This window comes from Marmota marmota, unplaced genomic scaffold (genome assembly GCF_001458135.2).
Source record: "Marmota marmota marmota unplaced genomic scaffold, marMar, whole genome shotgun sequence".
Lineage (NCBI taxonomy): Eukaryota > Metazoa > Chordata > Mammalia > Rodentia > Sciuridae > Marmota > Marmota marmota.
Window position 1 is genome coordinate 8,097,741 of NW_025999968.1, and position 25,676 is coordinate 8,123,416.

Genomic DNA, 25,676 nt, shown 5'->3' on the forward strand with positions numbered 1-25,676 from the left:
CAGCAGAATACAACAGACACTAGTATGGCAATATGTAAATCAATGGATGTGTAACTGATGTGATTCTGCAATCTGTATACGGGGTAAAAATGGGAGTTCATAACCCACTTGAATGAAAGTGTGAAATATGATATATCAAGAACTATGTAATGTTTTGAACAACCAACAATAAAAAATTAAAAATAAAAAAATAAAGAAGAGTGGCATGCACTTGCAAAAGGAGTTCTGCTTTCCTAACAGACCCAGGATGGATAACACATCAAATGAACAACACCTGTGTATTAAAGAAAAAGGCATAATTGTTTGCTTTCAATTGTAGCTTGGTTTTTTAAAAGAATACTGCATTTCACCAGGAATTGTGGTGCACTGCTGTAGTCCCAGACGCTTGGGAGGCTGAGGCAGGAGGACTGCAAGTTCAAAGCAACTTAGGCTAAAGCAACTTAGCGAGACCCTGTCTCAAAATAAAAAATAGAAAGAGCTGTGGGTGTAGTTCAGTGGTAGAGCACTTTCTTAGCATATGTGAAGACCTGGGTTCAATTCCCAGCACAGGAGTAAAAAAAATCTACATAAAAATTCATAAAATATATCAAGTGTCCAGGGGGGGAAAAAGAAAGCGTAACAAAGTACTACTCATTTTCCTTATTTTAAAATACCATTTTATTTGAATCTGAATTCAGTTCACTCAAGAATATTTAGATGATGAATGTCAGCAAAACAACTGAATGCCTCCTTATTTTATGAAATGCTGTAACATACATCATCTACCTCAAGCACATGGCTACAAATCTGTTCAACAGACCTTTAACAGAGGAAACCAGATGACAAAAGGAGTTGTTCTGAGAAAACACATGTGCTTACATTTTAGTGCTATCTTTTTTGACTTATCAGATGACCTCTCTCTCTCTCTCTCTCTCTCTCTCTCTCTCTCTCACACACACACACACACACACACCTGTTTTCAATTTGTTTTCTTACTAGCTTCTACCCATATGAACAGTAGGATCATATATTTCCTTATATTTAAAATGTCAACATGCACAGGCTCATAGAGTTCTGTCCTGTAGAGACACAAAAGCACCTGATGTGTTGGGAAAGGATGATGTATTAAATTGCAGCAGCTGAGCATCTTCTGAGTACAACCTCAGCAACTATGAGGCACAGAGCCTCTGAAGCATGAGATTGTCCTCAACAATTGAAGCATCAGAAGGAGCAAAATTGCTCAGCCCTTTCATCTCAGAAATTCTAAAATGTCAGTGTAAACAGGCTCTCGGAATTACCCAGAAACAAATCCCCTCTTTTCCCATGAGCAAAGAGTTCCAGGGAGGTGAAAACATTTCCCGAAGTGTTCACTCATGGAAGAGGTGGGACACAAATCCTAGTCCACGCTCCTTGACTCACAGGCCAGTGATCTTTCCTGTACTGAAAATAGAGTGGGCTTTTTAACTACACTTACCAGGTTTCTTCTCCCACCTCTCCAGGTGGTGATACTATGGACTGACTTAATGCTTGAGTTTCAGTTTGCTCATCCAAAAATAAGCAGAGTAATAGCTAGTGCCTCCCTCAGAAGGTAGGTTATGAGAATTACGAGTTAATGCACACCAAGCCCTTAAAACAATGCCTTAGATTTGAAAAATGCTAAATAAGTGCAAGCTATATTAGGACTAACATATGTTCATTTGGTAGACTCCATGGAAAAGAATTACCTCAAATTAGAAGCTGTCTATTAGAGATGACCTTGGAGAAATTACCTGACAAAGACTCTAGCTTGACCAAACTTTAGTCAGCCTTCTGAGCCCTGTCCTAAATCCATCTGTGTGCTTACTTGTAAAAATCGAGAATATTAATCTCTGAAAGTCAGTTTGGCAAGATCCCCACCCCAATATCTGATCACAAGAGATATATAATCAGCTTCCTCATTTCCCACCACTCCACCAGTAATGTCTGATCCTCCCAGAGGATCCCATTACGTCAGTTCAACCAGAATCCTCCTTCTCTGTTTCCTCTTGGTAATCTCCCCTCCCCGACTACCATTCTGCTCCTTTGCTATAATTCCTACTTGTGCATGCTGCATTCAGTGTTGAGCTCAATCTCTCTCCCCTACTAGAAGATCCAGTTGTAGACAGACTATTCCTATTTTGATGGTCCTGAATAAAATCTTTCTAATTATATTTTGACAAGTATCACTGAACAATTTTAACAACCCTCTAAAGGATTAAGTTTCTTTATCAACAGAAAGGAGAAAATAGTAATTCCTACATAAGAGGGTGACTGCATGGATTAAATGATATAGTTCAGGTAAAGTGCTCACAACAGTGCCTGGTATAGGTACACCTCAGTAAATAATAAATATTATTTGCAATATAATAATTAAATTAAAATTTTTAGCTCTTTATCGCCAACCTACTTCCACCTTATCCTTACTGATGGTCCCCCTCTACCTTCTACCTTTTTTTATCCCCATGTCTAATAAAGAATAGAGCAGGGGATTTATGCTTTATGGTGAGAAGGGTAAAAGTTTGAAGACGATTTAATTTAATATGTAAACAGTCAAATTCACCCCAATATATCAGTGGATAAGAATTCACACTTCAGACAGAAGGGCCACACAAGAACACTTTCAATTGATCAATATACCATTTAAGAGAGACAACAATAATCTTGTTAAAATGCAGAGCCTGCTAATAAATGAACTAAATGACACGCTTTCCTCTCACATTCTATTGGTGACAGTGTACGTGTGTACGGAGTATAAATTGACTGGCAACAACTACCAAAATTAAAATCCATATGTCCATGACTTCTCACTTCTAAGGGATTCATCTGATACATGTGTATGAAAATTTGTATTTGCAATTTAATCATTTCAACTGAATGTAAAACTATTGCCATAATTGTTCAAGATTTTAGATATCTTTTCTGTAGCTAGTCAAGACAGAAAATAAAATGTACCTGTCATTGAGTGTTTTAATGGAGAAGTAACAGCTTCACCTCAGATCCTGGAACTAAGTGAAATAGGGCCCAAAGATACAGCAAGGCCGACAAAAATCATTGCCCTAATAGAATTTTCATATTCTAATAGGACAGAACAACAATAGACAATATATGTATCTGGTGTGTTAAATAGAAATAAAGGGTCAAGGAATGGGAAGTCTATACATGCATGCATGTATCCATGTGCTTGGGTGTGAGCATGTCTAGCTTCTCTGCTTCTGCTTACCTATCTGCTTTCTTAGAATATCCTCTAGGTTCTTCTCGACTTATTGGAATTCTTCCTATTTTAAAAACCAACTTCAAATGACTCTGTGTAATGTCTTCTTGGAATTAATAACTCCCCTCTGGACTGTGACAGTTCTTATATTTAAACATTTTTTTTTCTTTATTTTCTTCTTTGGTTGTACACAGAAGGCTACTATAAAGTACCTAACACAGTGGCTTGCATATGATATACAACAAATAAAAGTGAGTTGTCTAAAATTAGAATGCTGATCTGTGTTGCTTGTGAAAAGGGGGATTCTTTCTAATGATCAGAAACACTGATGTGTTTGGCTTTCTCTTGGTCCAGAATAGTCCACCTTCAAGTGGACTATGAAGTCCACACAAGGGGAGAATCACAGACACCACAAGGAAAGGGGACTGCTCACCTTCAAAGGTTCTAATCCCCACTTAACAATCCTTAGCAACTCTCATTATTTCATACAGTTCACAGATTATTTTTAACTTCTTTATGGATGTTCTAATTTGTCTCTACTTTGTACCCAGCTTTTATATTCAATATAAAAATTCAAGCCTTTATTAATTATAACAAAAATATGAAAAAGAATGTCAGTTTTTAAAAGAAATTCACATTCTCTTTATGGCTACCTTTTATTCAAAGAATAACTACTATCTTAATTTTCAATATTAGAGGAAATCACATGTTGTTATAGACACTAATTATGTACTTAGAAGACAAAAAGGGGTTAGAAAATGCATTCTGAGGTCCCTTTCAGTTGAAAACTCTGACTCAACTACCCCTAAAATAGCCCCAATTAGTCCAATAGTTTCAGTCCTTAAAATATTTCCCAGATGTTGAGTAATCTTTTTAAATACATTTTGACTCATTACAGAAATTCATAACTAATTGACTTTCAATTTTACAAATGAACATGATTACAGAATGCAAAATTCCTTAGCTCAAGTGGGTGAATCACCCATGTGTGCATTTGGTTCAGCCATTTATAGGCATTGATCTATATGTGTGTATATTAGATACTATAAACCCCATATATGTACTATTTATATATTGTTCCTCCATTATGTGTACACATGTGTACACAGTATATATACTTTGATGCAAATTCTGAAAAGAAAGATTACTAAGGCTTGGGATACAATCAGAGAGAATGAACATAAAGCTTTGGACTATTACCATCAAGTGAGTAACATTTTCTCTAAGACTGTCAAAAGCAGTATTCAAACATGTTGAGAATCCATTCCCATGATGGGATTCCAGAGGATCTGAATCAGATGAATACCAGGTAAGCACAGAGAGGAGAAATAATGTAAGAAAGTCACTCTCCGTAGACTGATGTCCTAGCCTTAATTCCAACCCAGGAAATAGATACTATGGTCATATCCTAGGTCAGATGAGGGACTTCTAAAGGTTCTAAAAAGAAAACCAGTAGGTTAGTTTTATTGATAGTTTGCTTGCTGCTCATTTTATTCCTTAGTTGGTGGATCTTATCGTAAGAAAGTGGACAGGGATCTAAAAAGAAGGGTAGTGGATATGTACTGTTCACCGATATGTTATTTTCCTTTCTTTATGAACACTCGGGAGGATTTTATTTTCCACCCCCTTCTAGTTGTGTGACTTGCTTTAAATAGAGTTGTATTTAATTGCAGGGGCTCAATTCTCCAACTGGCACTTTCCCTGTTTTGGTAGAAGCAGGCATTAATGTGAAACTGCAGTTCTGATTCAGTAAAAGAAGGAAAGGTACCCTGGAATATTGCCAAGTCCTGCGGCAGAACTGGGGATGTAATAATTTTTTTTTGTTGTTTTTTTAAGCCCCTGAAATTTGGGGGTTGTTGATGCCTGCAACAAAACCACTCATATCCTATCCTGATTTCTACAAGAGGGACTTACGTTTTGCCACATTTAGTAGCTTTGAAAAAACTGTTTTAGAGGATGAAATCGGGTTATTGGTTTCTGAATTTTACTAGTAGAATTCAACTACTTCTATTTTGTATTATCCCTCTTCTTATGGATAGCTAAGAACTGGTTATTGCAACATAAATGAAAATGAAATAAGATCACTTAAAAAGTTTATACTCAGTTTAAAAAATCCTACATGAAGATAAAAATAAGCAAATATTATATATTATATATATATTATTATATATGTGTATATATAATTACATAATATGTAAAATTACACATATATATAATTTCAGTCTCAGAAAAGCTTTTAAAATTATTTTATTCAACATATTTGGCTATAACAGACTAGGCAATTTCCCAAATATGGTTCTTGAAATAGAATATCTTAATCATCACTAATTCATTATTGTGCAACTTACAAGCTATAGGTGAGTGATGCTCATGCAAAGTAGCCAAAATTGCTTATTTGTAAAGGTTTTCAAGTTTACAAGCAAGTATGAAGCATCCAAGGTAGCCCTCTAGGAAAACCAGAATTTTAGACTTCCTCAGCTCTTTGCCAATAGCCAGAGATGGCAGTGTGGCCAGCTTCGAACTTCTTACGTTTCCTTCAAAGACCCTGTCAATTTTTACTTAGTCTAGTTCTTTTAGGAAAACCAGTTTTAAAGAAAGTTATCATATTCACTAGGTATTAAAGATAAAATGCTATGTGGACAACTCCTTTTGACTGAAGAACTTCAATGGCAAAGGTACCACAATGTAGGCTATAAAAAGAACCCTCTGAAAGAATTATCTGCTTCCTGATTAGAATTAAGCACAACTGTTTTAAAAGTAAAAATTTTGACAATAAAAGATGAACAGGTATGACATGTCCAATCATTTAAATATGGCTTCCAAAAAAGTATGTCCAAGCTTTAGCTCCTAGGACCTTAGCATATGGCCTTATTTGGAAATAAGGTCTTTGCCAACATAATCATGTTAACATCAGGTTATGCCAGATTAGTTTGGGCCCTAACCCAATGACTGATGTTCTCTTTCTATGAATGGCATGTGAGGACAACAAACCAAGAAATGCCAAGGATTCCCAGCAATAACCAAATTCTTCTTCGATGCCTTCCTCAATGCCTGCAGACACCTTGCCTACATACATCTGGACCTGGGACTTCTATCTTCAGAACTGTGACAGAATATGACCAGTTTGTGCTACTTTGCTGATTCAGCCATAAGAAACCAACACACATGATCAAGTACTGGTATTTCAGCCACAGTTATTTGTAGATGTAGGAATACAGAGAAAAAAGATTCTTTTGAAAGCTGACTGTGCAAAACTAAGTATAGACATGATATTGTACAGAGGAGAGAAAGAAAGCTAAGAAATTCCACATGAGAGACGGCTTTAAGGAATAACACCTAAATATTTAACTAATATGTTAGATGAAATTAAATATTTAAATTTTATACAAATAATAAGAAGATATCTTGTAAGCATAAATACAAGGTACAGATTTACAAAACATGACTCTTGGAACTATGGTATTTTGCTAATTTTCAAATCTTAATTCTGGTTAAGTTTCCAATATTTGATGTCTACCAAAATTTTGAAATACAACTCTTTCACATCATTCATTTTATGTATGTAAATTTTCTTTTTGTTTCACACATAGTAATTCCTTAATTTTATTTGACTTTTCGTTCTAAGATTTACTTTGAGATTGTTCCTGGCTCTTCAACATTGCCTCTCTTCCAATTTGGTCAATCATTGTGAGTAATCAATTTCCTTTATATATCCCTTCCATTCATATATGAAACTAGGAAATCATTTTTATCAAAATATTATTTTTCTAAATAACCACAGCTATGATACTGCATGGAGAAGAAAAAAAATCACCTAAAATCCCATCTTCCTTATGTAATTCCTTCCTATCAGCATTATAATCTTTTTCTTCAGTGTGTCATTGGTCACCAAATGTGGCAATTCACTGATACATGGCAATACAATGCAAATATACTGTAAATGGACTTTAAAGTGACATTACAAACCTTGCAAAGATTTACCTACCTAAATTAATATTTATTCCACCCCTTATAATATTTAATATTTATTCATCCTTTTAATTTCATATTTTCATGCTTCGAGACAATTTGGACACTAGAGAATAGAGGAAACATTGTATTTTTTCTAAAAATTGCTTCAATACTACTTCCAGCCACCTGAGCCCTTCCAGAGTACTGCCACTTACCTATTAGGAGGTAGAGTCTTGTCACCTTGCCTTTTATCTCAACAGGCCTTTTATCTCATGTGGTTCAACATTTAGGGTATGGTGGAAGTGATGGTAACTCAGCTGATAACTGATCTCTAACTTGACCATAGAGAATGAGATCCTCAGGGAGTGAGAACATCAACTGTTCCAGCCCCCAGCTACTTGAGTCTTTCTATACAGACTCCATATGAGTAAGCCTTCAAACGACTACAGCCTCAGCTCCCATCTGACTGCAAATGTGAGAAACCCAGAACAAAAACTACTTTGTAATATCCAGTCAATCCCAGAATCACAAGGGATAGTAATAAAACGGCTATACATTATACATTTAAGTTTAGTGGGGCAGCAACAACAGAAAACTAAATGATTTTTGTATCTGGGGTTGCCAACTTTTTTTTTTTTTTTTAGTTGCATATAATGGAGATGAGGTTTCCTTTTAATATTATTTTTTAAGGAACTGTTTGCTTTCTAAATTAATTTACCCCAGGGGAATAAATCAAAGTAAACCAAAAAGTGTGATACCTACATACATTGTAAGATACTGCCAATTTATAGAGACAGAAATCTTAAGAACGTAAGTGAAAATGCCTCCTGATAGCCTGGAATCAGGGTGGAAAGAACATAATGCTGACTTAAAACCTGTTTATATAGACATACTAAGTTGAGATTCTAGGTTCAAAATATTAGTTTGAGCGACTGGTATGGTTCTGATAGTAGCAGGTTGACTAAAATCCAGGCCCATGTTAAATGAAGGTAAAATTAAGCAGATAACTGATTTATCATGTAAGCAGATAACATAATTTATCATGTTAACCAGTCCTTAACTGTGTCCTTCAGAGGGTTCTGAGAACTTTCCTTTACCACTTCTGTATGAAGTGCATTCATGAGTGGAACTCTGGCATCCTTGAAGAATTCATTGATGGCTACTCTCTTTTGCCCAGGCATGACAGTGGGTACTGCTGATACCTAAGTGGGATAAATTAATGAGAGAAAATAATATCCTGGATGACAGAGGCCAAACGGTAGCATTTAAACCACCAGAAACATGGTTAGTGTGGTACTAGACTAACACCCTAGACACCGAGTTTTCTTTGAAACTAATTACCTCATTAGTATAACATACTCTATGTCATCGGATGGCATTTGGAAAACTTTAAAAATTCTATACATATTTTACTTTTCATCCCACTTTAAACTTTATACCTTCACACTTTTTTTCCTTTTTTTTTTTTGGTACTGGGGATTGAATGCAGGGGTTCTTAACCATTGAGCTACATCCCCAGCCCTTTATATTTTTTATTTTGAGACAGGCTCTAAGTTGCGTAGAGCCTCACTAAACTGCTGAGGCTGGCTATGAACTTGCAATCTTCCTGCCTTAGCCTCCCAAGCCATGCACTTATTCTTAACTTTAAAAATTATTGGAGAAAGGAGTTCATTCTTTCTCTAATTCCTGTTTTCAAAAATGGATCTTTCCTATATTACTTTCCAATTTTTCCCTCCTATTAGCTCTAATTTTTAAATTTGAAATAATTTTTGAAATTAGGAAATACATGAATGTGAATATCTTTTTTGGTCAGAAAAAGATACACATAGTAAAAAGTATACAAAGTAAAATATTTAAAAATCATGTAAAAAAGGGGTAGTTAAAATAGTAGCAGAATACCCTTAAATAGAGAGAAAATGATATTATAGTAAGTGATTTTATAGTAAATAATATTATAGTAGCTGATAACCCAGGAAAACTTTGCTGTCTTCTTTCATTTTTATTTTCTTGATTCTCATACCAGATTAGGGCACTAAAGAATCAAAAGTTCAGAACCTTAACTGTATTAAACAAACAAAACAGGTTGAAGATATTCATTTAAAATAAAGGTTAAATTTAATGGAGATAAACATAATAAGGCTAACAAATTCAATTATATGAAAAGTGTTTGAAAGAATGCAACAAAAGGCTATCAAAATACATATATGCACATAAATGGAAGCACACCATGTTAGCAGAAGTATAGGGATTAGGAAAGGGAAGTTTGCAATTCAAATTCACTTGGCACTTTTAACCATAAGGATTTTTTGTTAAAGACAACATGATTCATGAATATTAAGCTTCAGTTTGGAAGAGGAGAGGGGCACACAGAATGACGGTAAATTATACAAGAAGTGGATAAAAACATTGGATGCATTCAAACTGGTTTTAAAAAATATGGTGAGAGAAGGTTAGCAAACTATAACTATTTGAAAAGCTATCAAACAGTTCCTAATGGGATTGTTTTAAGCACTTAAGGTAATGCATGGAAATCACTGGGTTTAAAAATGTGTTCATAATGATAGCTTAAAATGATTAAGAAAATTTTATGAACTAGCAACCACAATCAGGTCTAATTAAATAAGTTGAAAGAAGACCAAATTTCAAATTTTCTAGCAATTTTTTTATAAAAAATAAAAAACAATGTTTTGTGTAGCACTGAAACTATTAATGAAAGCGTCTTAGGTTGAGGCCAGATGACTACCTTTTCGAGGTGGTGCTGAAAGAAATATTCTCTTGAGCGGAAGTCTGAGCTCTAAGACTTCAAATGGCATCTGACTTCAGGGAAATAACTCAGACTTGCCATATGTGGCCCTTTCAGTCCCTTCTGTTAACAAGTTAGGTAATCCATAACATAACATTCCTCATTTTCAAAAAAATTAAGTATAGTAGATTATAGTAGTCAGTTCATAACGGAAAACTACCACCAAGGACAGGTTTACTCAGGTGTTGAGGACTTAAAAATATAAACTTGAGTTACTTTTTATAGGACAAAATACCAAATTCATTATAAATCCTTGCATATAAGAATGATAATGGGAGCAGAGATGAGGAATAGTCCCTAAGGACAATTTTGCGGTGGGGATTTCTAATGTATAAAGTACTCTGAGAACTTAGTAATGATAAATACACGTAGTACAGCAAAAATGGAAAATAATGATAAATCACTTTTATATAAATAAATATAAACTTATAAAAGATAAATTGAGTTATTAATTATAATATCAACAGTTCAATCAGTTGTCTTAATCTTAGCCAATCTAATGGATGTGTAGTGGTGTTTCACTGTGATTTAATTTGTATTTGGTGACTAAACAATGCTGAATATATCTTTAGGTACTAATTTACCATTAATATATTTACTTCGATAAAATGACTACATAAATCTTCTGCCCATTTTTTAAAAAAACGAATCACTGTCTTCCTAATTAGTTATAAGACTTCTTTATATGTTCTGGATATATTTCGTTTGTCTGATAATATGTGTTATGTCTTCCCAGTCTGAGGTTTGCCTTCGTTTTCTTAATGGTACCTTTAAAAGACCATGTTATTAATTTTAAGTCCAACTTATCACTTTTTCATATTTCATGTTTTATGTCTTAGTATAATTAATTTGTTCAGTGTGTATATGCATGCACACACAATGTTGCAGTTTTATATACAGTCATATCTCAGTGGGAAATAACCATAGTAAAATGTTCAGTTTTGTGGCTCCCTTTGCTTGAACACAGCCTGCAATTTCTCAGCCTTTACTTAAAAGTAAAGCTACTATTTTACATCATTCTTCTAAGGGGGTATTTGTGGTTTCCATGGAAACACATACACCAATAATAAGGCATTTAAAATGTTTCAAACAATACATTTACATGCCATTTCTTTTAATAAACAAGATTGATAGCTTAAATAATTACCGCCAGTTACACATCTGAAATTAAGATTATTACCTTTTGTAAAGTGCCAATAAGTTTAAAATGGGAATCGTTATAAAGCTAAGCATTTCCTTTTAAAGACCTTTAGTAATTCTCATTCTTCCAAAGTTACTTATTGTACAAGAAATATCCTGATCTAGCAAGTTTTATCTCTCATCTACTATTCACGTGTTTAAAGCTACTATAACAATATCATTCAAACTGAATTTAAAATTTTTGGTACCTATGTGAGCACTCAGTCATAACTGTAAAGCAACTATAAAATAATAGTATATTATTTTTAAAACGAAAATGAAAATGTTGAGACAAGTGAAAAAAATTTGAAGTAATTTTTGCTTATGTTAACTAGCTTTTAAAAAGACCCATTGATATCTGGAATTGGCAACAGCTCTTCAAATGAAATTTAATGAAAACAATAGTGCTAGTTACCTTTAATAGATGTAATTTTAATAACACATTAGCTAACTGTTATAGTTTGGATCTTGAATTTTCCCTACAAGCCCCAGTGTTAAGAAAGTTTGGTCCCTTCGATGTCACTAGTAGGAAATTGCAGACCTTTAAGAAGAGGGGCCTATTGGAATGAAGTGGATCACTGGAGGTATGTCACCAGAGGGGACTATAGGGCATCAACCCCTTAATTCTTCTTCTCTTTTTTGTTTCCTGGCCATGAGGTAAGTGGTTTTGCTCTGCCACACATTTACAATTATGTGCTGCCTCAACACAGCACTAAAGTCATTTGGGACCAACTGATCATGGAGAAAAACCCTCAAAATTATGAGCCAAAATAAACCTCTTTTGTAATTTAATTATCTCAGGTATTCTGTTACAGTGATGGAAAGTTACCATATTAATCAATCATATAATTAAACGTTACACTAAGAATCACATGATGATATTTAAGAACAAATTTATTCTCAAGTATCACTGAAGTTACTTTTCAATTTATCATCTATATTATTTTCTCAAGAAAAAAAGGTGGGAGGGGGGTTCAAGAGGTAAGACAAGAAGGTACCTTAAGGCTCACTTCTGTTCCCAATGCACAGCGTCACCAATAACCTATAGTTAAGAACAACAGCTTAGTCTTCTAAATAATAACATTACTTCCTGAGATATCAGTCACATTATCAGAAAGACCTAGTTATTAGAAAGATCTTTTGCATACTGAGTATTCAAATCTATCTTCCTGTGACGTTTACCTTCTGGTCTTAACTGTTTTCTAAAACTATAAAGAAAAATTTTACTCTACAAATCAATGGAACATTAAGAAATTATCACAAAATTTGGTTATGTAGAAAAATCAGAAATGCTAAACGAGCTCAAGCTGAATCACTTGAAAACCAGAAGCAGCCCTAAAGAATTTAATATATTTTAAGTTCTAAGTTTTTTAATTTGGTTGTCATGGGAAACATCATAAGGGATAATCCTGAATGTGAATGTGTTACTTATGTATTTGGTAATAATCAGCACATAAAGTAAGGATAGTGAGTTGTGGTTCATAGGTAAATCTGAAAATGATTTTCATAGACCTAATGCTTTTTCAAAAGTATTTATAAGGAAGCATCAATAATTCAACCTAAAGTACCAATCCAGATAATACCCCCCAACAAAGGGTCTTAACTCCTCAATAATAAAATGCTGTGTAATCTGAATTTTAAGATTGACTTTTTAATGCCCATGTAAATAAATATGTATCTGTGGGACCTTTTTCCTTCTCAAAACAACACCAAGTTACCAAAAGGCTAACTGCTTATCATGAACACATTCCCAATTAAACAAATATCAACAAAAGGAGATTACTGGATGTGAATCTGAGTGGATTGGTTAAATGACAAAGAATCAACAAAATAAAATTGGCTGCATGCCATAAACAAATTTAACCAATGGTGAAAATATTTCTCTGGGGAAAGCCAGTGGTAACTATTGCCTACCACAATGCCTAGGAGTAACACGAAATTCATATTATGGTAGCTTAACTATGGAAACTCATCTGACAGGTTTGGTTGCCAAGGCAGAGTGGGTGAAAAATTCCCTTACTCATAAAGAAAATGGAAAAATTTAGTGCCTGTAAGTCAAATGACTATGGTCAACTCACAGAAGGAACAAATGTTCCTAATGTTTGTCCAGCTGTTCAATTACCTTTTACAATTTCTTAATTATCAGCATTTTTAAGGTTTCTGATTTAAATTTATTAGTCAGCCTTGTATATCTGCTAGTTGCCTATCCACAGAATCAAACAACCACAGACGAAAAACATTAGGAAAAAATATGCAAAAAACAAAAAATGTTCATACATGTCTGAACATATGCAGATTTTTTATTACTCTCTAAACAATAAATATAACAGCAATTTACATAGTATTTACCTTGTATTATTTTAAGTAATCTAGAAATGATTTAAAACTTACAGGAGGATATGTGTGGGTTGTATACAAATGTTATGCCATTTCATAGAAGAGATCAGACTATCCAAGAATTTCAGTATCTGTGAGGGAGTTTTGGAACCAATTCCCCTTGGATGCTGATGCACAACTGTATTATGGCCTATGATCATCATTGAGTTCTGTTTTATAAAAAGCAATACAGTCTTTAGAAACATTTAAACTACTTCATCAGGATATGATTTATTCGGATTTAAGAAGTTTCTAAATACAATTTTATTTTACTGAAAATGTTAATTCCAATTTTAGACACCTGAAAAATATTTTAAAAAATCAAAGGGTGCTAACTTATTCAGTATATCTGTCATTTTGAGCTCCTCCTAAAGATGTCTTGTACTGTTTTTTAGTGATTCCACTATTTTATGAACCAGAGAATGAAACTGAAATATTAAAAACTATATATTACATATCAATTCACAATATTACTATATATGTGTTGATAAGATAATTGTCACAATTATACTTTGGTAAGAAACTATCAGTAATAAGAACTTTTACTATAGTCCATATTGGAATATTTGATCTAAATTATACTTTCTTTTACTAGCTTGAGAAGTTTTAGAGGCAGTGAAGATATAAGTCATTCTAAAGGGGAGAGTGTTGTGAACTGGAATGACCAGAGATGGAAAAAAAAAATCATATTATGGAACTGAGAAAGAAGGATGTGCATAACAGAGGGATCTGGAGCACTAGGGAAGTGTTCTACCTAGCTTTAGGCACTGGTGACAGCTGGTGATCTGAGAAAAATGTCTAAAAAATAGGAAGTTTAAGTATTCTGTGAAATCACTATGACACCATGCTTACTTAAGAATTCAAAATCAGAGTATATGAACATAAATACATATTGACACTAGGACATAAATATGTAAAAATCAGGACATTCTGGAAATTCTGGTATGAAGTATTGCTACACCAATATATATGGAAAGTTTAATAATAATAATCAACATCCTGGATGTCCCACAGGCATTTTCATATTACAAGTATTAACAGATAATTTTTGTTTCTGATGTTGGAAGTCAGGTACTATGGCTGGCATGGGGGTCTCACTGGCACTGGTATTGCTTGTTATAATATGAAAATAATTGCTGAAAGCAACTAACTATATTTAGATCAGCCATAAATTTAGTCAAGGACTCCAAAATGACTGAATCTATGTTAAAAGAAGAATCTTAAACAACAACAACAAAAACACTCAATAATGCTTACTATAATTTACTGAATGAACTAACATTGTTAAGTTCAGACATGTACTAAATATTTATCTTAAATAATTGCAGAATGAGCATTTGTAATCCAAAACTCTGAAATACAAAATGCTCCAAATCAGAATCTTTTTTTTGAGTGTCATGATTTTGAAGCATTTTGGATTTCAGGTTTTTAGATTAAGGATGATCGTCAGTAAAGTCTGAGTAAATATAGTATTCCAAAATTGGAAAAAATACAAAAGCTGAAACACGTTTGGGTCTCAAACATTTCTGATAAGGTATACTAAAACTGGATTTACATTATTCTTTCAAAAGTCCCTATATGACATTTACCAATTTTTGATTGTTAACATGTCAAACGAACTCCAACAAAACAATCTGTCCAGTCTAAAATCAAGACTGAATTGCTAGGTAAAATTAGATCGATAATACCTAAGTAAAATTTAATTCATAAAGAATAAGTTCATATTCTGAAAAACAATTTAGTTGCTTTATTCTGGACATTTTAAAATAGCTTACTTCTGTGTCCAGACTTCTGTGAATTTAAAAAGGAGTTGCTTAAAAAAAAAAAAAAAAAGAGTTGCTCCTAATTAAAAAAAAAAAAAAAAAGGTTTTAAAAAGGGGAACTAGTAAGTCCTCTGAAATTTCACTTTACTTAGCTTACTGTATTTAACTTCAATCATTCTTTTACTTGTACTTACTCATAAGTCAATCAAGAGTCACCCTTAATTAAGACTTACAGTTCCCTGATGGTGATATGAACTTAACACAAGTCTAAAATAAACCATTCAAGATTTAATGTTCTGATTGCTTCTCAAGCAATAATGCACTAAATTCTTTAAAAATTGAGGTAAAAGCACAATTTTATAAATTAATGATTAGGATAATACCTTTCTATATGAATTCCCAATTAGCATTGACCTCTAAAACAGTTTTTTCGTTTTGTTTTAAGTTTTGGCATTACTTATAAGCAATTACTTCAGCCTTTACTATGGCTTATTAGGTAGTATAAAATATTTTTGGTGGTAATATTAAAAAGTTGAGGTTCATTTCTAGTATTATGAGAGTAATAATACTTTGATATGATATAAACTGATACCTTGTCCAAAAACAATGAAGAGCTATATAATTTCCATGTTGTTCAAAATCAAGTTTCTAGGTGTTGACACAGACATAAGGATGAAGGGGCACTATATATGGATTTTCATGTCTTCCCTTTCCCGAAAAATTTTTGACATTACCCTCAGCCTGCTTAGGAAACTGATTTTATGATCAGTTAATTTCACTATGGTGATAGTCAACAATTGCTGAATAACCTCTATCTAGGGCATTTTATGAGACACCAAGAAAGGTCAGAAAGGACACAGTAGGCATGGTTTTTATTTGTAAAGAGCTTGTGATTAAGAAAATATAACTATAAAAAAAGAAAAAATAGACATATGAGTACAAATAGTGAATGTGTAATATGTATAATAAATCAATTGTTATAATTCAGTGCTAAGGATTCAAAAGGAAGAAAGAAGATAAGAGGCCTATGGTATCAATAGAGCTAAGAATATTAAAAAGTCAGTAAAAGGTATGAGGTAGATGTTCTACTCTCCAGATTATTTAGAAAAATCTTAAAAGTCTAACATTTAATGATTTTCTTTTAATCATCTACTTTTGTTATCAAATTTTGGTGGCTAGATATGAAGCCAACTCTTCAATTATTTAATCTGCATTAAAAAATTTAACCAATATTAGAAACAGCTCTGAAGGAATTAGTCCATATCTTCATGTTTTTCTTATTTTGGTTTCTTTCTTATAATATAACTAATTCTCCCTCTCTGAATCAGTTCAGTTACAAATCAGAAATATAAACAAGAATGGAGATTTCAACTGCTGGGCTGGGGATAATAATAGCTCAGTAGTAGAGTGCAGGCTTAGCATGTGCAAGATCCTGGGTAAAATCTCTAACATCAGAACCAAAGCAAATGTAAACATTTAAACTCCTGGGAAGTCACATATTTAATGTGGTGATGCTGGCAATATTTGCAGACACTTTCATGCCAGCAAAAGCACTGAAGGGCGATAAATTTAGAATCTTAGTTGAGAAATGATCACTCCAGGTTCCTTACATTAGCTCTGGCTTTTATACATACAATAAGTATTAATAAAGTTTCTTAAAATATTTCTACAAATTATAGCAACAGATCTCACTTTAGTTAATTATAATTAGACTGATGGTCCTATGTGATTCTATTAAGAGTTAACAACATGACTCTAAAATATTTTTCCTTCAAGTCCCACACACTAGTGTCCTATTATTATTATTATTATTTTTTATTAAGGCTAGGTATGGTGGTGCATGCCTGTAATCCCAGAGGCTCAGAAGGCTGAGGCAGGAGGATTCTGAGTTCAAAGCCAGCATCAGCAACTTAGTGAGGCCCTAAGCAACTCATTGAGATCCTATCTCTAAGTAAAATACAAAAAAGGGTTAAGGATGTGGCTCAGTGGTTAAGTAACCCTGAGTTTAATCCCTGGTACAAACAAATAAAGAATAAAAATTAAAAAAAAATGATTAATCCTCCACTTGGGCTAATTATTATGTTTGATAGGGAGATAAACAGAATATATAAAAACATAGTAACACCTTCTGGGTAGCCACAAAATACTAACATAGAGAGGTTAAATCTTTATAACTTCCATATTTCTTAGGTAAAAACTACCATACTTCTCAAGATAAGAACTACCCATTAACGGTTATGTCTCCTGAGAATAGTACACACTGAAGGAACTCTGATGACCAAGGAAAACTAGTTTGTTAAATTCCCTAACTGGCAATAAAGTTTACAGGAAAAAGGAAAATGAGGATAATGATAAATATATTATAAAATGTATTCACCATATTCTTTTGGTTAAGAAAAACACAATGAATAAAACTTTCTACACATCCACATTCCAGAGGGAAAGTATGGCATTGCACTGTTATATAAATAGAAACTTCATCAAACTTAAGAATCATTGTTCTTTAAAATTACTGTTAAGTGGGGCTGGGGACATGGCTCAGTGGTAGAGTGCTTGCCTGACATGCAGAAGGCCCTGGTTTCTATCCCCAGCACTACAAACAAAACAAAAGAACCACCCCTGCGTTCAATACCCAGTACCAAAAATAATAATAAAATTTAAAAAGTAGAAATAGTTTTTAAAATTACTGTTAAGTGAAAGACAAGCAAGAGAATAGAAGAAAATATTTGCAGGTCATATATCTGACAAAAAAACTATATCCAAAATACATAAAGAACTCTTAGAATTAAACAATAAGGAAATAATTTAATTTTAAAAATGTGTAAATGAACAAACAGGCACTTCACCAAAGATGATCAACTAAAACCAAATTATCAGATAAAGAAATGTTTCACTGATTAGTACTATGAATAAATGCAAAGTATCATCAAAATAAAATACAATCATATACTGATTATAATATCTAATTTATTTTTTCTTTTCGTGGTATGGGATTGAACCCAGAGTCTTGTGCATATGAGGAAAGCACTCTACCAACTTAGCTATCTCCCTAGCCCAATATCTAAAAATTTTAAGGATTAACCATAAGAAGTACTGGTAAGGGCACGGAGTAACTCCTACATTGTTGAAAGGAAAAAAAAAAAACATTTAGGATGACAGTTTGGTATTTTCTTGAAAAGTTAAACATACACTTGCCCTATGACTCAGCCATTCCATTCCTCTGTGTATGTCGAAGAGAAATGAAAGCATATATTTATATAAAGGCTTGCACAAAAATGTTCACAGCAGTTATGTTTGTAATAGGCCCAAACCAGAAACTAGGAAAATTGTCTATCAACAGGTAAATGTATAAACAAAATGTAGTACTTCTAATAAGGTATATCTACTCAAAAGGAATAAACTATTGATCGAAACAACATGAATGAATCTCAAGCTTCCTATATCAAGTCAAAGAATAGAGACTTTTGCAAAAGAGAGAATATGGTGTATGAAAACTACTTGTATAAAATTGGAGAATATATAAATAAGCACAATACTACTCCTTAGCTGCTGTTTCAAATCCTGTAGTTTCAGTTACATGCATGCATGATCTAAAAATAAAAACAAATGCCTTTATTTGTTCAAGAGAGACCACATTCACATAAATTTTATTACACAAATTGCTAGAATTGTTCTTTTTATATTGTTGTTCATCTCTTACTGTGCCTAATTTAAATTGACTCTATCATAGGTATATCACAGTATGTATAGGGTTCAGTATTATCTGAAGCTTCAAGTATCCATTGTGGATTACCACATAGACAGAAAGTAGAGCAGTTGGTCCTCTGGGGATTGGAAGGGAAATTGGTGAAGAAATGGAGATTACAAAAGGGCATGATGAAATTCTAAGAAATGATGAATATGTGCCCTATCTTGATTGTGGTGGTGTTTCCTTCGTATGTATGCTTGTATGTGTAGTATATTTAAATCATAATCAAATTCTCACTTTTAATATGTATAGTTTATCTTATGCCAGTTATAATTGAATGAAGCTGTTTTTACATATGGCAGAAAGTTGTCATCCTACGCATTTGTCTGTCATTAAAATGAAAGGTTCAGGTGGATTCAAGAAGGCAGAACAGAGGACACTTTCCTAACTGCTCAGTGGTGTAAAACCAAGAAAGTAGACAAGCCACTTCTCACCAAGTCTTCATCTAAGACTTGGTGAATAAAAAAACTTCCCCTCCTCAAACCAGAATAAGACCCCACAATTCTTTCACTACCACTCTCAATACTTCCCATGATTTATTATCCAGAGGGAACATGCAAAATGAAAATATTTTGTTATTCAAGCAAAAAAAACATACAAAAATGTTGAATGCTTATTTTCTTGCATCATCCATTCAATCATACACAAAAACATTAAATAATGTACTATTTCTACCTTCTCCTAATCCCACAGTTTATAATTGTTGGTAATTTCTGGAAATATATTAAAATATTCATGTATTGGGAGGCCTTAAGATACTTGAAGAGAAAAAAAAATAACCCAATCATAATTGGGCAATGGAAGTAAAGAGGCACTTCACAGAAGAAATATGATTGGTTAACAAATATATGAAAAAATGTTTAACATCTCTAGCAATTAGAGAAATGTATATTAATACTATACTAAGATTCCATCTGTTTCTAGTCAGAATGGCAATTATATCAAGACAAAAAAGTAACAATAAATGTTAGCAAGGATGTTGGGAAAAAGGTTCACTCATACATTGCTGGTGGGACTACAAATTGGTGCAAACACTATGGAAAGCAGTATGGAGATTCATCAGAAAACTTGGAATGGAAGCACCATTTGACCTAATTATATCCTATTCCTCAGCATATACCCCCAAAATTTAAAATCAGCATACTATAGTGACATGGCAACATCAATGTTCACAGCAGCTCAATTCACTATAGCTAAGCTATGGAACCAACCTAGATGTCCTTCAACTAGATGAATGGATAATGAAAATGTGATACATACACACACACACACATACACACACACACACACACAGGAATATCATTCAGATATAAAAAAGAATAAAATTATGGCATTTGCCATTAATGGATAAAACTGGAAACTATCATGCTAGGTGAAATAAGCCAATCCAAAAAAAACCAAAGGCTGAATGTTCTCTCTGATACATGTATGCTAATACACAATGGGGTGGGGGGAGGGAGAACAGAATAGAAGTACCCTGGATTAGACAAAGGGGAATGAAGGGAGGGAGAAGGGAAATAGGAAAGACAGTAGAATAAATCAGATAGAACTTTCTATGTTCATATACGAATACACAACCAGTGTAACTCCACATCATGTACAACCACAAGGATGAAAGTTATACTCCATGTATGTATAATATGTCAAAACATACTCTACTGTCATGCATATCTAAGAAGAGCAAAGAAAATATTTTTAAAAGATTCTTGAAGAGAAAAAGGTTTACTCATACATTGCTGGTTAGTCATAACTAACAAGACTGCAGAATTTCAATTATATGTAGATACTACTCTTAGCAGATTAGCAATAATCAAACAGAACACACACTTTTGTTGAGTCTGTGGACACACAACCACTTTTATACTTTGTGAGTAGAAGTGCAAATCAGTATATTATAAAACTATAAATACTTGTGCTATTTGATGTACAAGTAAAAGATGAATGCAAGTGAAAGATGATGTGCAAGATGAAAATTAAAAACCGACCCTGCTGGTTATACTTACACAAATACCAAATGCCATATATACAAAGCTATTCATTGTAGTATAACTGTTTTAGTAACATTTTTAATATTACACATTATACAATATGTGCACATTAAAATATCATATAGATATAAAAAAGTAATAAGAATGCTATTTGCATCCAATAAAGACAGCTTTCCAGAATATCACAAGAAGAAAAGACAAGATACATAACAGTGTACATGTTACTTCTTTTTTTACACAAGGGGAAAGTGAGTTAAACTTTATGTGTATCTGTGTTTTCCTGTCTATACTTTAAAAATGACATCAATACAAAAGAATGAAATTAGTTATTTATAGGAAGTGGTGGGGTAAGGTAATTAGAAATGGAAATGAGACTTCAGAAACTACCCATTTATGCTGTTTTGTATGTATTACCTATTCAATAAATATATAGAAATAATCTTCCTGAAAAACACTCTGCTAGGAATATTAATGAACATTTACTAAAGGATGCCAATATATTGTAGCAAATCATAGGGAAAAAATTCAAGTTTTCCCAGACAGTAAATTTGGCAGAAGCACTGTGTCACCAATATGACCAACTTGACATTGTAATCTGACTGAGGTTTTTTAATAGGCCTCTATTTTCCTATGCTAAAAATCTGCTGACAAGGGGAGAAAGGGCCCTCCAGAAAACCAGAAATTACAAAAATGAATAATATAAAAACAACATTTACTGAGAATTCTAATATACAGGTAATCATAGATAACATTATGGAATATTTCCATAGTCTCTGGTTCAATGTGTTCTTTCTCATGATATACTGAAATTAGTATCTGATATACTTATATTAGATATAAGATACACTGATATTAGATACACCAATATTAAATATACTGAAATATATTAAATATACTGAAATATAATATCTGAAATATAGATATCACAGAACAATGCAGAAAATTTCACAGATCATAGACTGAGGAGAATATAAAGAAGACTTAGACTCACTCATCCAAAAAAATTTTATTGGCATATATGAAGCGATGCATCTACTAACTACCTTGATTTAATTATTCCACATTGTATTCATGTATCAAATCATTATGTTGCATACTACAAATATACATATAATTTTTAAATGTCAATTTAAAAATGTTTTTCAGGTAGCTATAATATACCAAGCACTGTGTTCTCCAGTAAAGACATGGTACTAAATAATGGTGACATGATCCCTTTAACTGCTTACAGACTATAGCAGAGGTTCTTATTTTTAAGACCTCTTTATACTTTTCTATTTTGAGTACCAAAGCACTTTTATTTAAATGAGTAATAGATGATCATATTAAACACTAAAACTAATTTAAAAATCTTATTCATTTAAAAACAGTAGTAAACCCATTATGTATTAATATAAATGTAGTTTATTAATATGCATATAAATACAATTATATTAATATGTAAATATAGGTTAATAACTATACAACAGTTATTTTAGAGAAAAGAGTGCCATTTTTTCCTTCCATTTTTCAGATGTTTTAAAAATATCTGGATTGAAAGAAGAAAACTTGATTTTCAAATCTGCTATGGCATTCATCTGTGGCAATATGCTGTTTAATTGGAGTATATGAAGATAAAAATAGTCTTGCACAGATATATACTCAGAAAAGTGAGAACTATTTCAATAGCTTTTTCAGAGAATAGGAAAAATTCTCCTTTCATATCATACCAAAAGTCTATAAGTGGAAGTTTCTTAAGGTTTGTTGATATGGAGAATCTGAAAACATATCAATAAACTTTCCATAATTTTTACAGTCATATAAATACTTTTATGCATACATGCCACTGTATCACAGAGAATACTTACACAGATATGCCTACCCACTTATTTGTGTATAACAAATGTCTGAAATCACAAAAACTGATCTGCACACTCCTAACTGAAATACTTCATAAAACATTTTCAAGACTTTTAAAATTTAATCAAAAATAATTTGAAATATAACTACTTCTGCAAATATCAGGGGAAGAAATATGACAGCTCAAGAGATTAAAAACACTTATTGATACATCAGTACTGTAAAAATAACTTCAAAAGTCATATTCCCCATAATATTCTTGCTTGACTTCAATCCTGGTATCATCTACAGTCAAGGGATTTCAATTTCCAGGAATCTACTAATCCTGACTTTCCAAGGTTAAATGCTATTTTAGGCTGAAATATAGAATGTTTAAACATACATACAATTACACAAATTTTTCCATATCATAAATCAAACTTTATTAAAAACATTAAATATATTTGCAAATATTCTATATCATTTTAATTTTGGGGGAAATATTTTTCACAGCAGAATATACAACTCTTCCCATACAAAGCTATAAAATAGCATTATTCATAGAATTTACAGTGTTGTCAAAAATGTTAATACAAATTCTGTGTCAATGTTCATTATTTTATGCTGGATTTGAAACTCTACAAAGGTCCTAATCACTGCAAAACAATATATCACACTCACAATAAACAAGCGATAAAAGTTCTTTCGTTTATAACAAATAGTGTATATAACTAACAAATTATAGAAAAAAACTGAAAAACTATTAAATAAAAATGAAATTTGAGAAAAAAGCTAGATACAAGATTCATATTTAGAATTCAAAGGATTTTTACATGTTAATAATTTGAAAAAGCCACGGAGATGGGAAGGAATAACACTGACAATCAAAATATTTAAAATGCCTATAAATAAACCTAATAAAAAAGAGAGGAAACAGAGAGTAAGACTTCAGTCCAATATATAAAGGAACTTAAAAACAGATAACTAATTCTTAGAATATAGTAGATTATAGTTGTTGATCTTCCCTAAATTAATTAATAAATTCAATATTATTCTTAGGAAACCTGTGAAAGCAATTCTAAAATCAATGGGGAGAAGAAAAAACCAAGAAAATCTCGGAAGGCAGAAACAGATACAGGAATTTTCTTCACTTAATATCAAATTGTATCATAAAGCAACAGTTATTAAAATAGTGCTATCTTGGTTTAAAAAGATAGAAACAGCAATATAACAGAATTAAAAATTCAGAAATAGAATACAGATAGGAATTTACTTTAGGATGAATGTGTTAAATCATGAAAAAGGACTAAAAATTCAATGGTATTTGAATAAAAGCTTATCTCATTGGGTGAAAAATGAGTCTTTACTTCACATCATAAGCATAAATAAATATCAGATTATTTAAAAATAAAACTATTAAGAATGTTGTAAGATATTTTTAAGTATCTTAGATTGAGGAGAGAGGAGACTGAAAGGAAGCCTTTTTAGGCAAGATACAACTGCCAAAAAATACCAGGAAAGAGAGAATCAGATTTTGACTCCATATATGACACTATGAAATTAAATAATAAGAGACAGATGCAGAAAAAAGACCTATGTATATCAGTATCCCTAAAAAAATCAATAAGCAAACTTCAAAATATAACTGAAAAATGAAAAAAAGCGATACAAACAGGTAGTTCATCAAACCACAAATAGGTGATTATGAAAAGATAAAAGATGGTCAACTTCATCCAGTAATCTACAAAACCTAAATTAAGCTACTTTTTCAGTTATCAAATTTACAACATAAAAAGGAAAACTGAAAACAGTATTAATGAGGGAAATGGGTATTACTAACCATAGTGAGAATATATAAATTGGTACAGGTAGTTTTGTTGATAATATGTTACCTATTTAAATGTAAACAATTTTAATTGTAATTCTGTTTCTTGGCATAGGTTTTATAAATATATGTATGTACACTATAAAGTACATAATAAAGTATTTCAAAAATTGTAACCAACAATAGGCAAATCATTGGGTTATTTGTAGTTAATGTGACAGAATATCATTTCAGGCATTAAGAATGAAATAATTCTCAAACTTGAAAGTGCATTAAAATACACCTAATTAGGTAAGTAAAATGCCCATTGTTATCAATCTCAAAGTTCCTGATTGAGTAAACCTGAAACCGCTTATGATTCTTCATTTTTAATAACCCAGAGAATTTTGATAATGCTGGCTACATTTGTCACTCTTTGAAAAATACTAATGTCTAATGTAACATATATTAAGTAGGAAAGTAATTTCAACAAGTTGTATTCTGTGATTTTATTAATGTTTTTTTAAAAATACATTTTTATATGTAAATATGAACAATACATTTATGAAAATAAATTCATGGGAAAATGTCTGGGAGGATACAATTTATAATAGTAGTGATTTTGGGGCAAAAATTGAGATCTTCGGGGATGGGGGAATGAAAAAAAGGACTTCTATAGTTGCCTTTATAAATCTGATTTATAAAATATATGATTTTATTTTTGTACCAAGAATATTCTTATGTATGACCTGTATATGTTAGAAAAATGAAACATCATAAAAAGGTAATATACTTTTTAATGTCATGAGTTCATATTTGTTTTCAAAATGATAGTTCACTTTTATAGGATTATCAACTATTAAAATGACAAGCTGGTGGTATTTCTAAGCATTCTGTTCCTTCAGGTAAGGCATTTCATTTCTATTTCCTTGCATATGCATGTCTCTACTCCAGATATTTTTTCTAAAATATGACAATAGTTCCAACTCAAGAAAATTGCCTCTTCACAATACAAGGCTTTATTTTCTTGACTTAAAT

General features: G+C 32.2%; 1 protein-coding gene across 2 annotated transcripts in view; it reads right to left on the reverse strand.

The window, feature by feature from the left end:
- Nectin3 (nectin cell adhesion molecule 3) overlaps positions 1–25,676 on the reverse strand; it is a 90,652-nt gene that overhangs the window by 25,144 nt on the left and 39,832 nt on the right. The window contains exon 8 of one of the 2 annotated variants that reach the window (XM_048803351.1): positions 7,998–8,361. The exons of the other annotated variant lie outside the window; for it this stretch is intronic. Within the exon in view, the coding sequence (XP_048659308.1) occupies positions 8,200–8,361 (162 nt within the window). The 3' untranslated portion in view covers positions 7,998–8,199. Of the gene's footprint in view, positions 1–7,997; positions 8,362–25,676 lie in introns of those variants that run through there. 2 annotated transcript variants of the gene reach the window in all.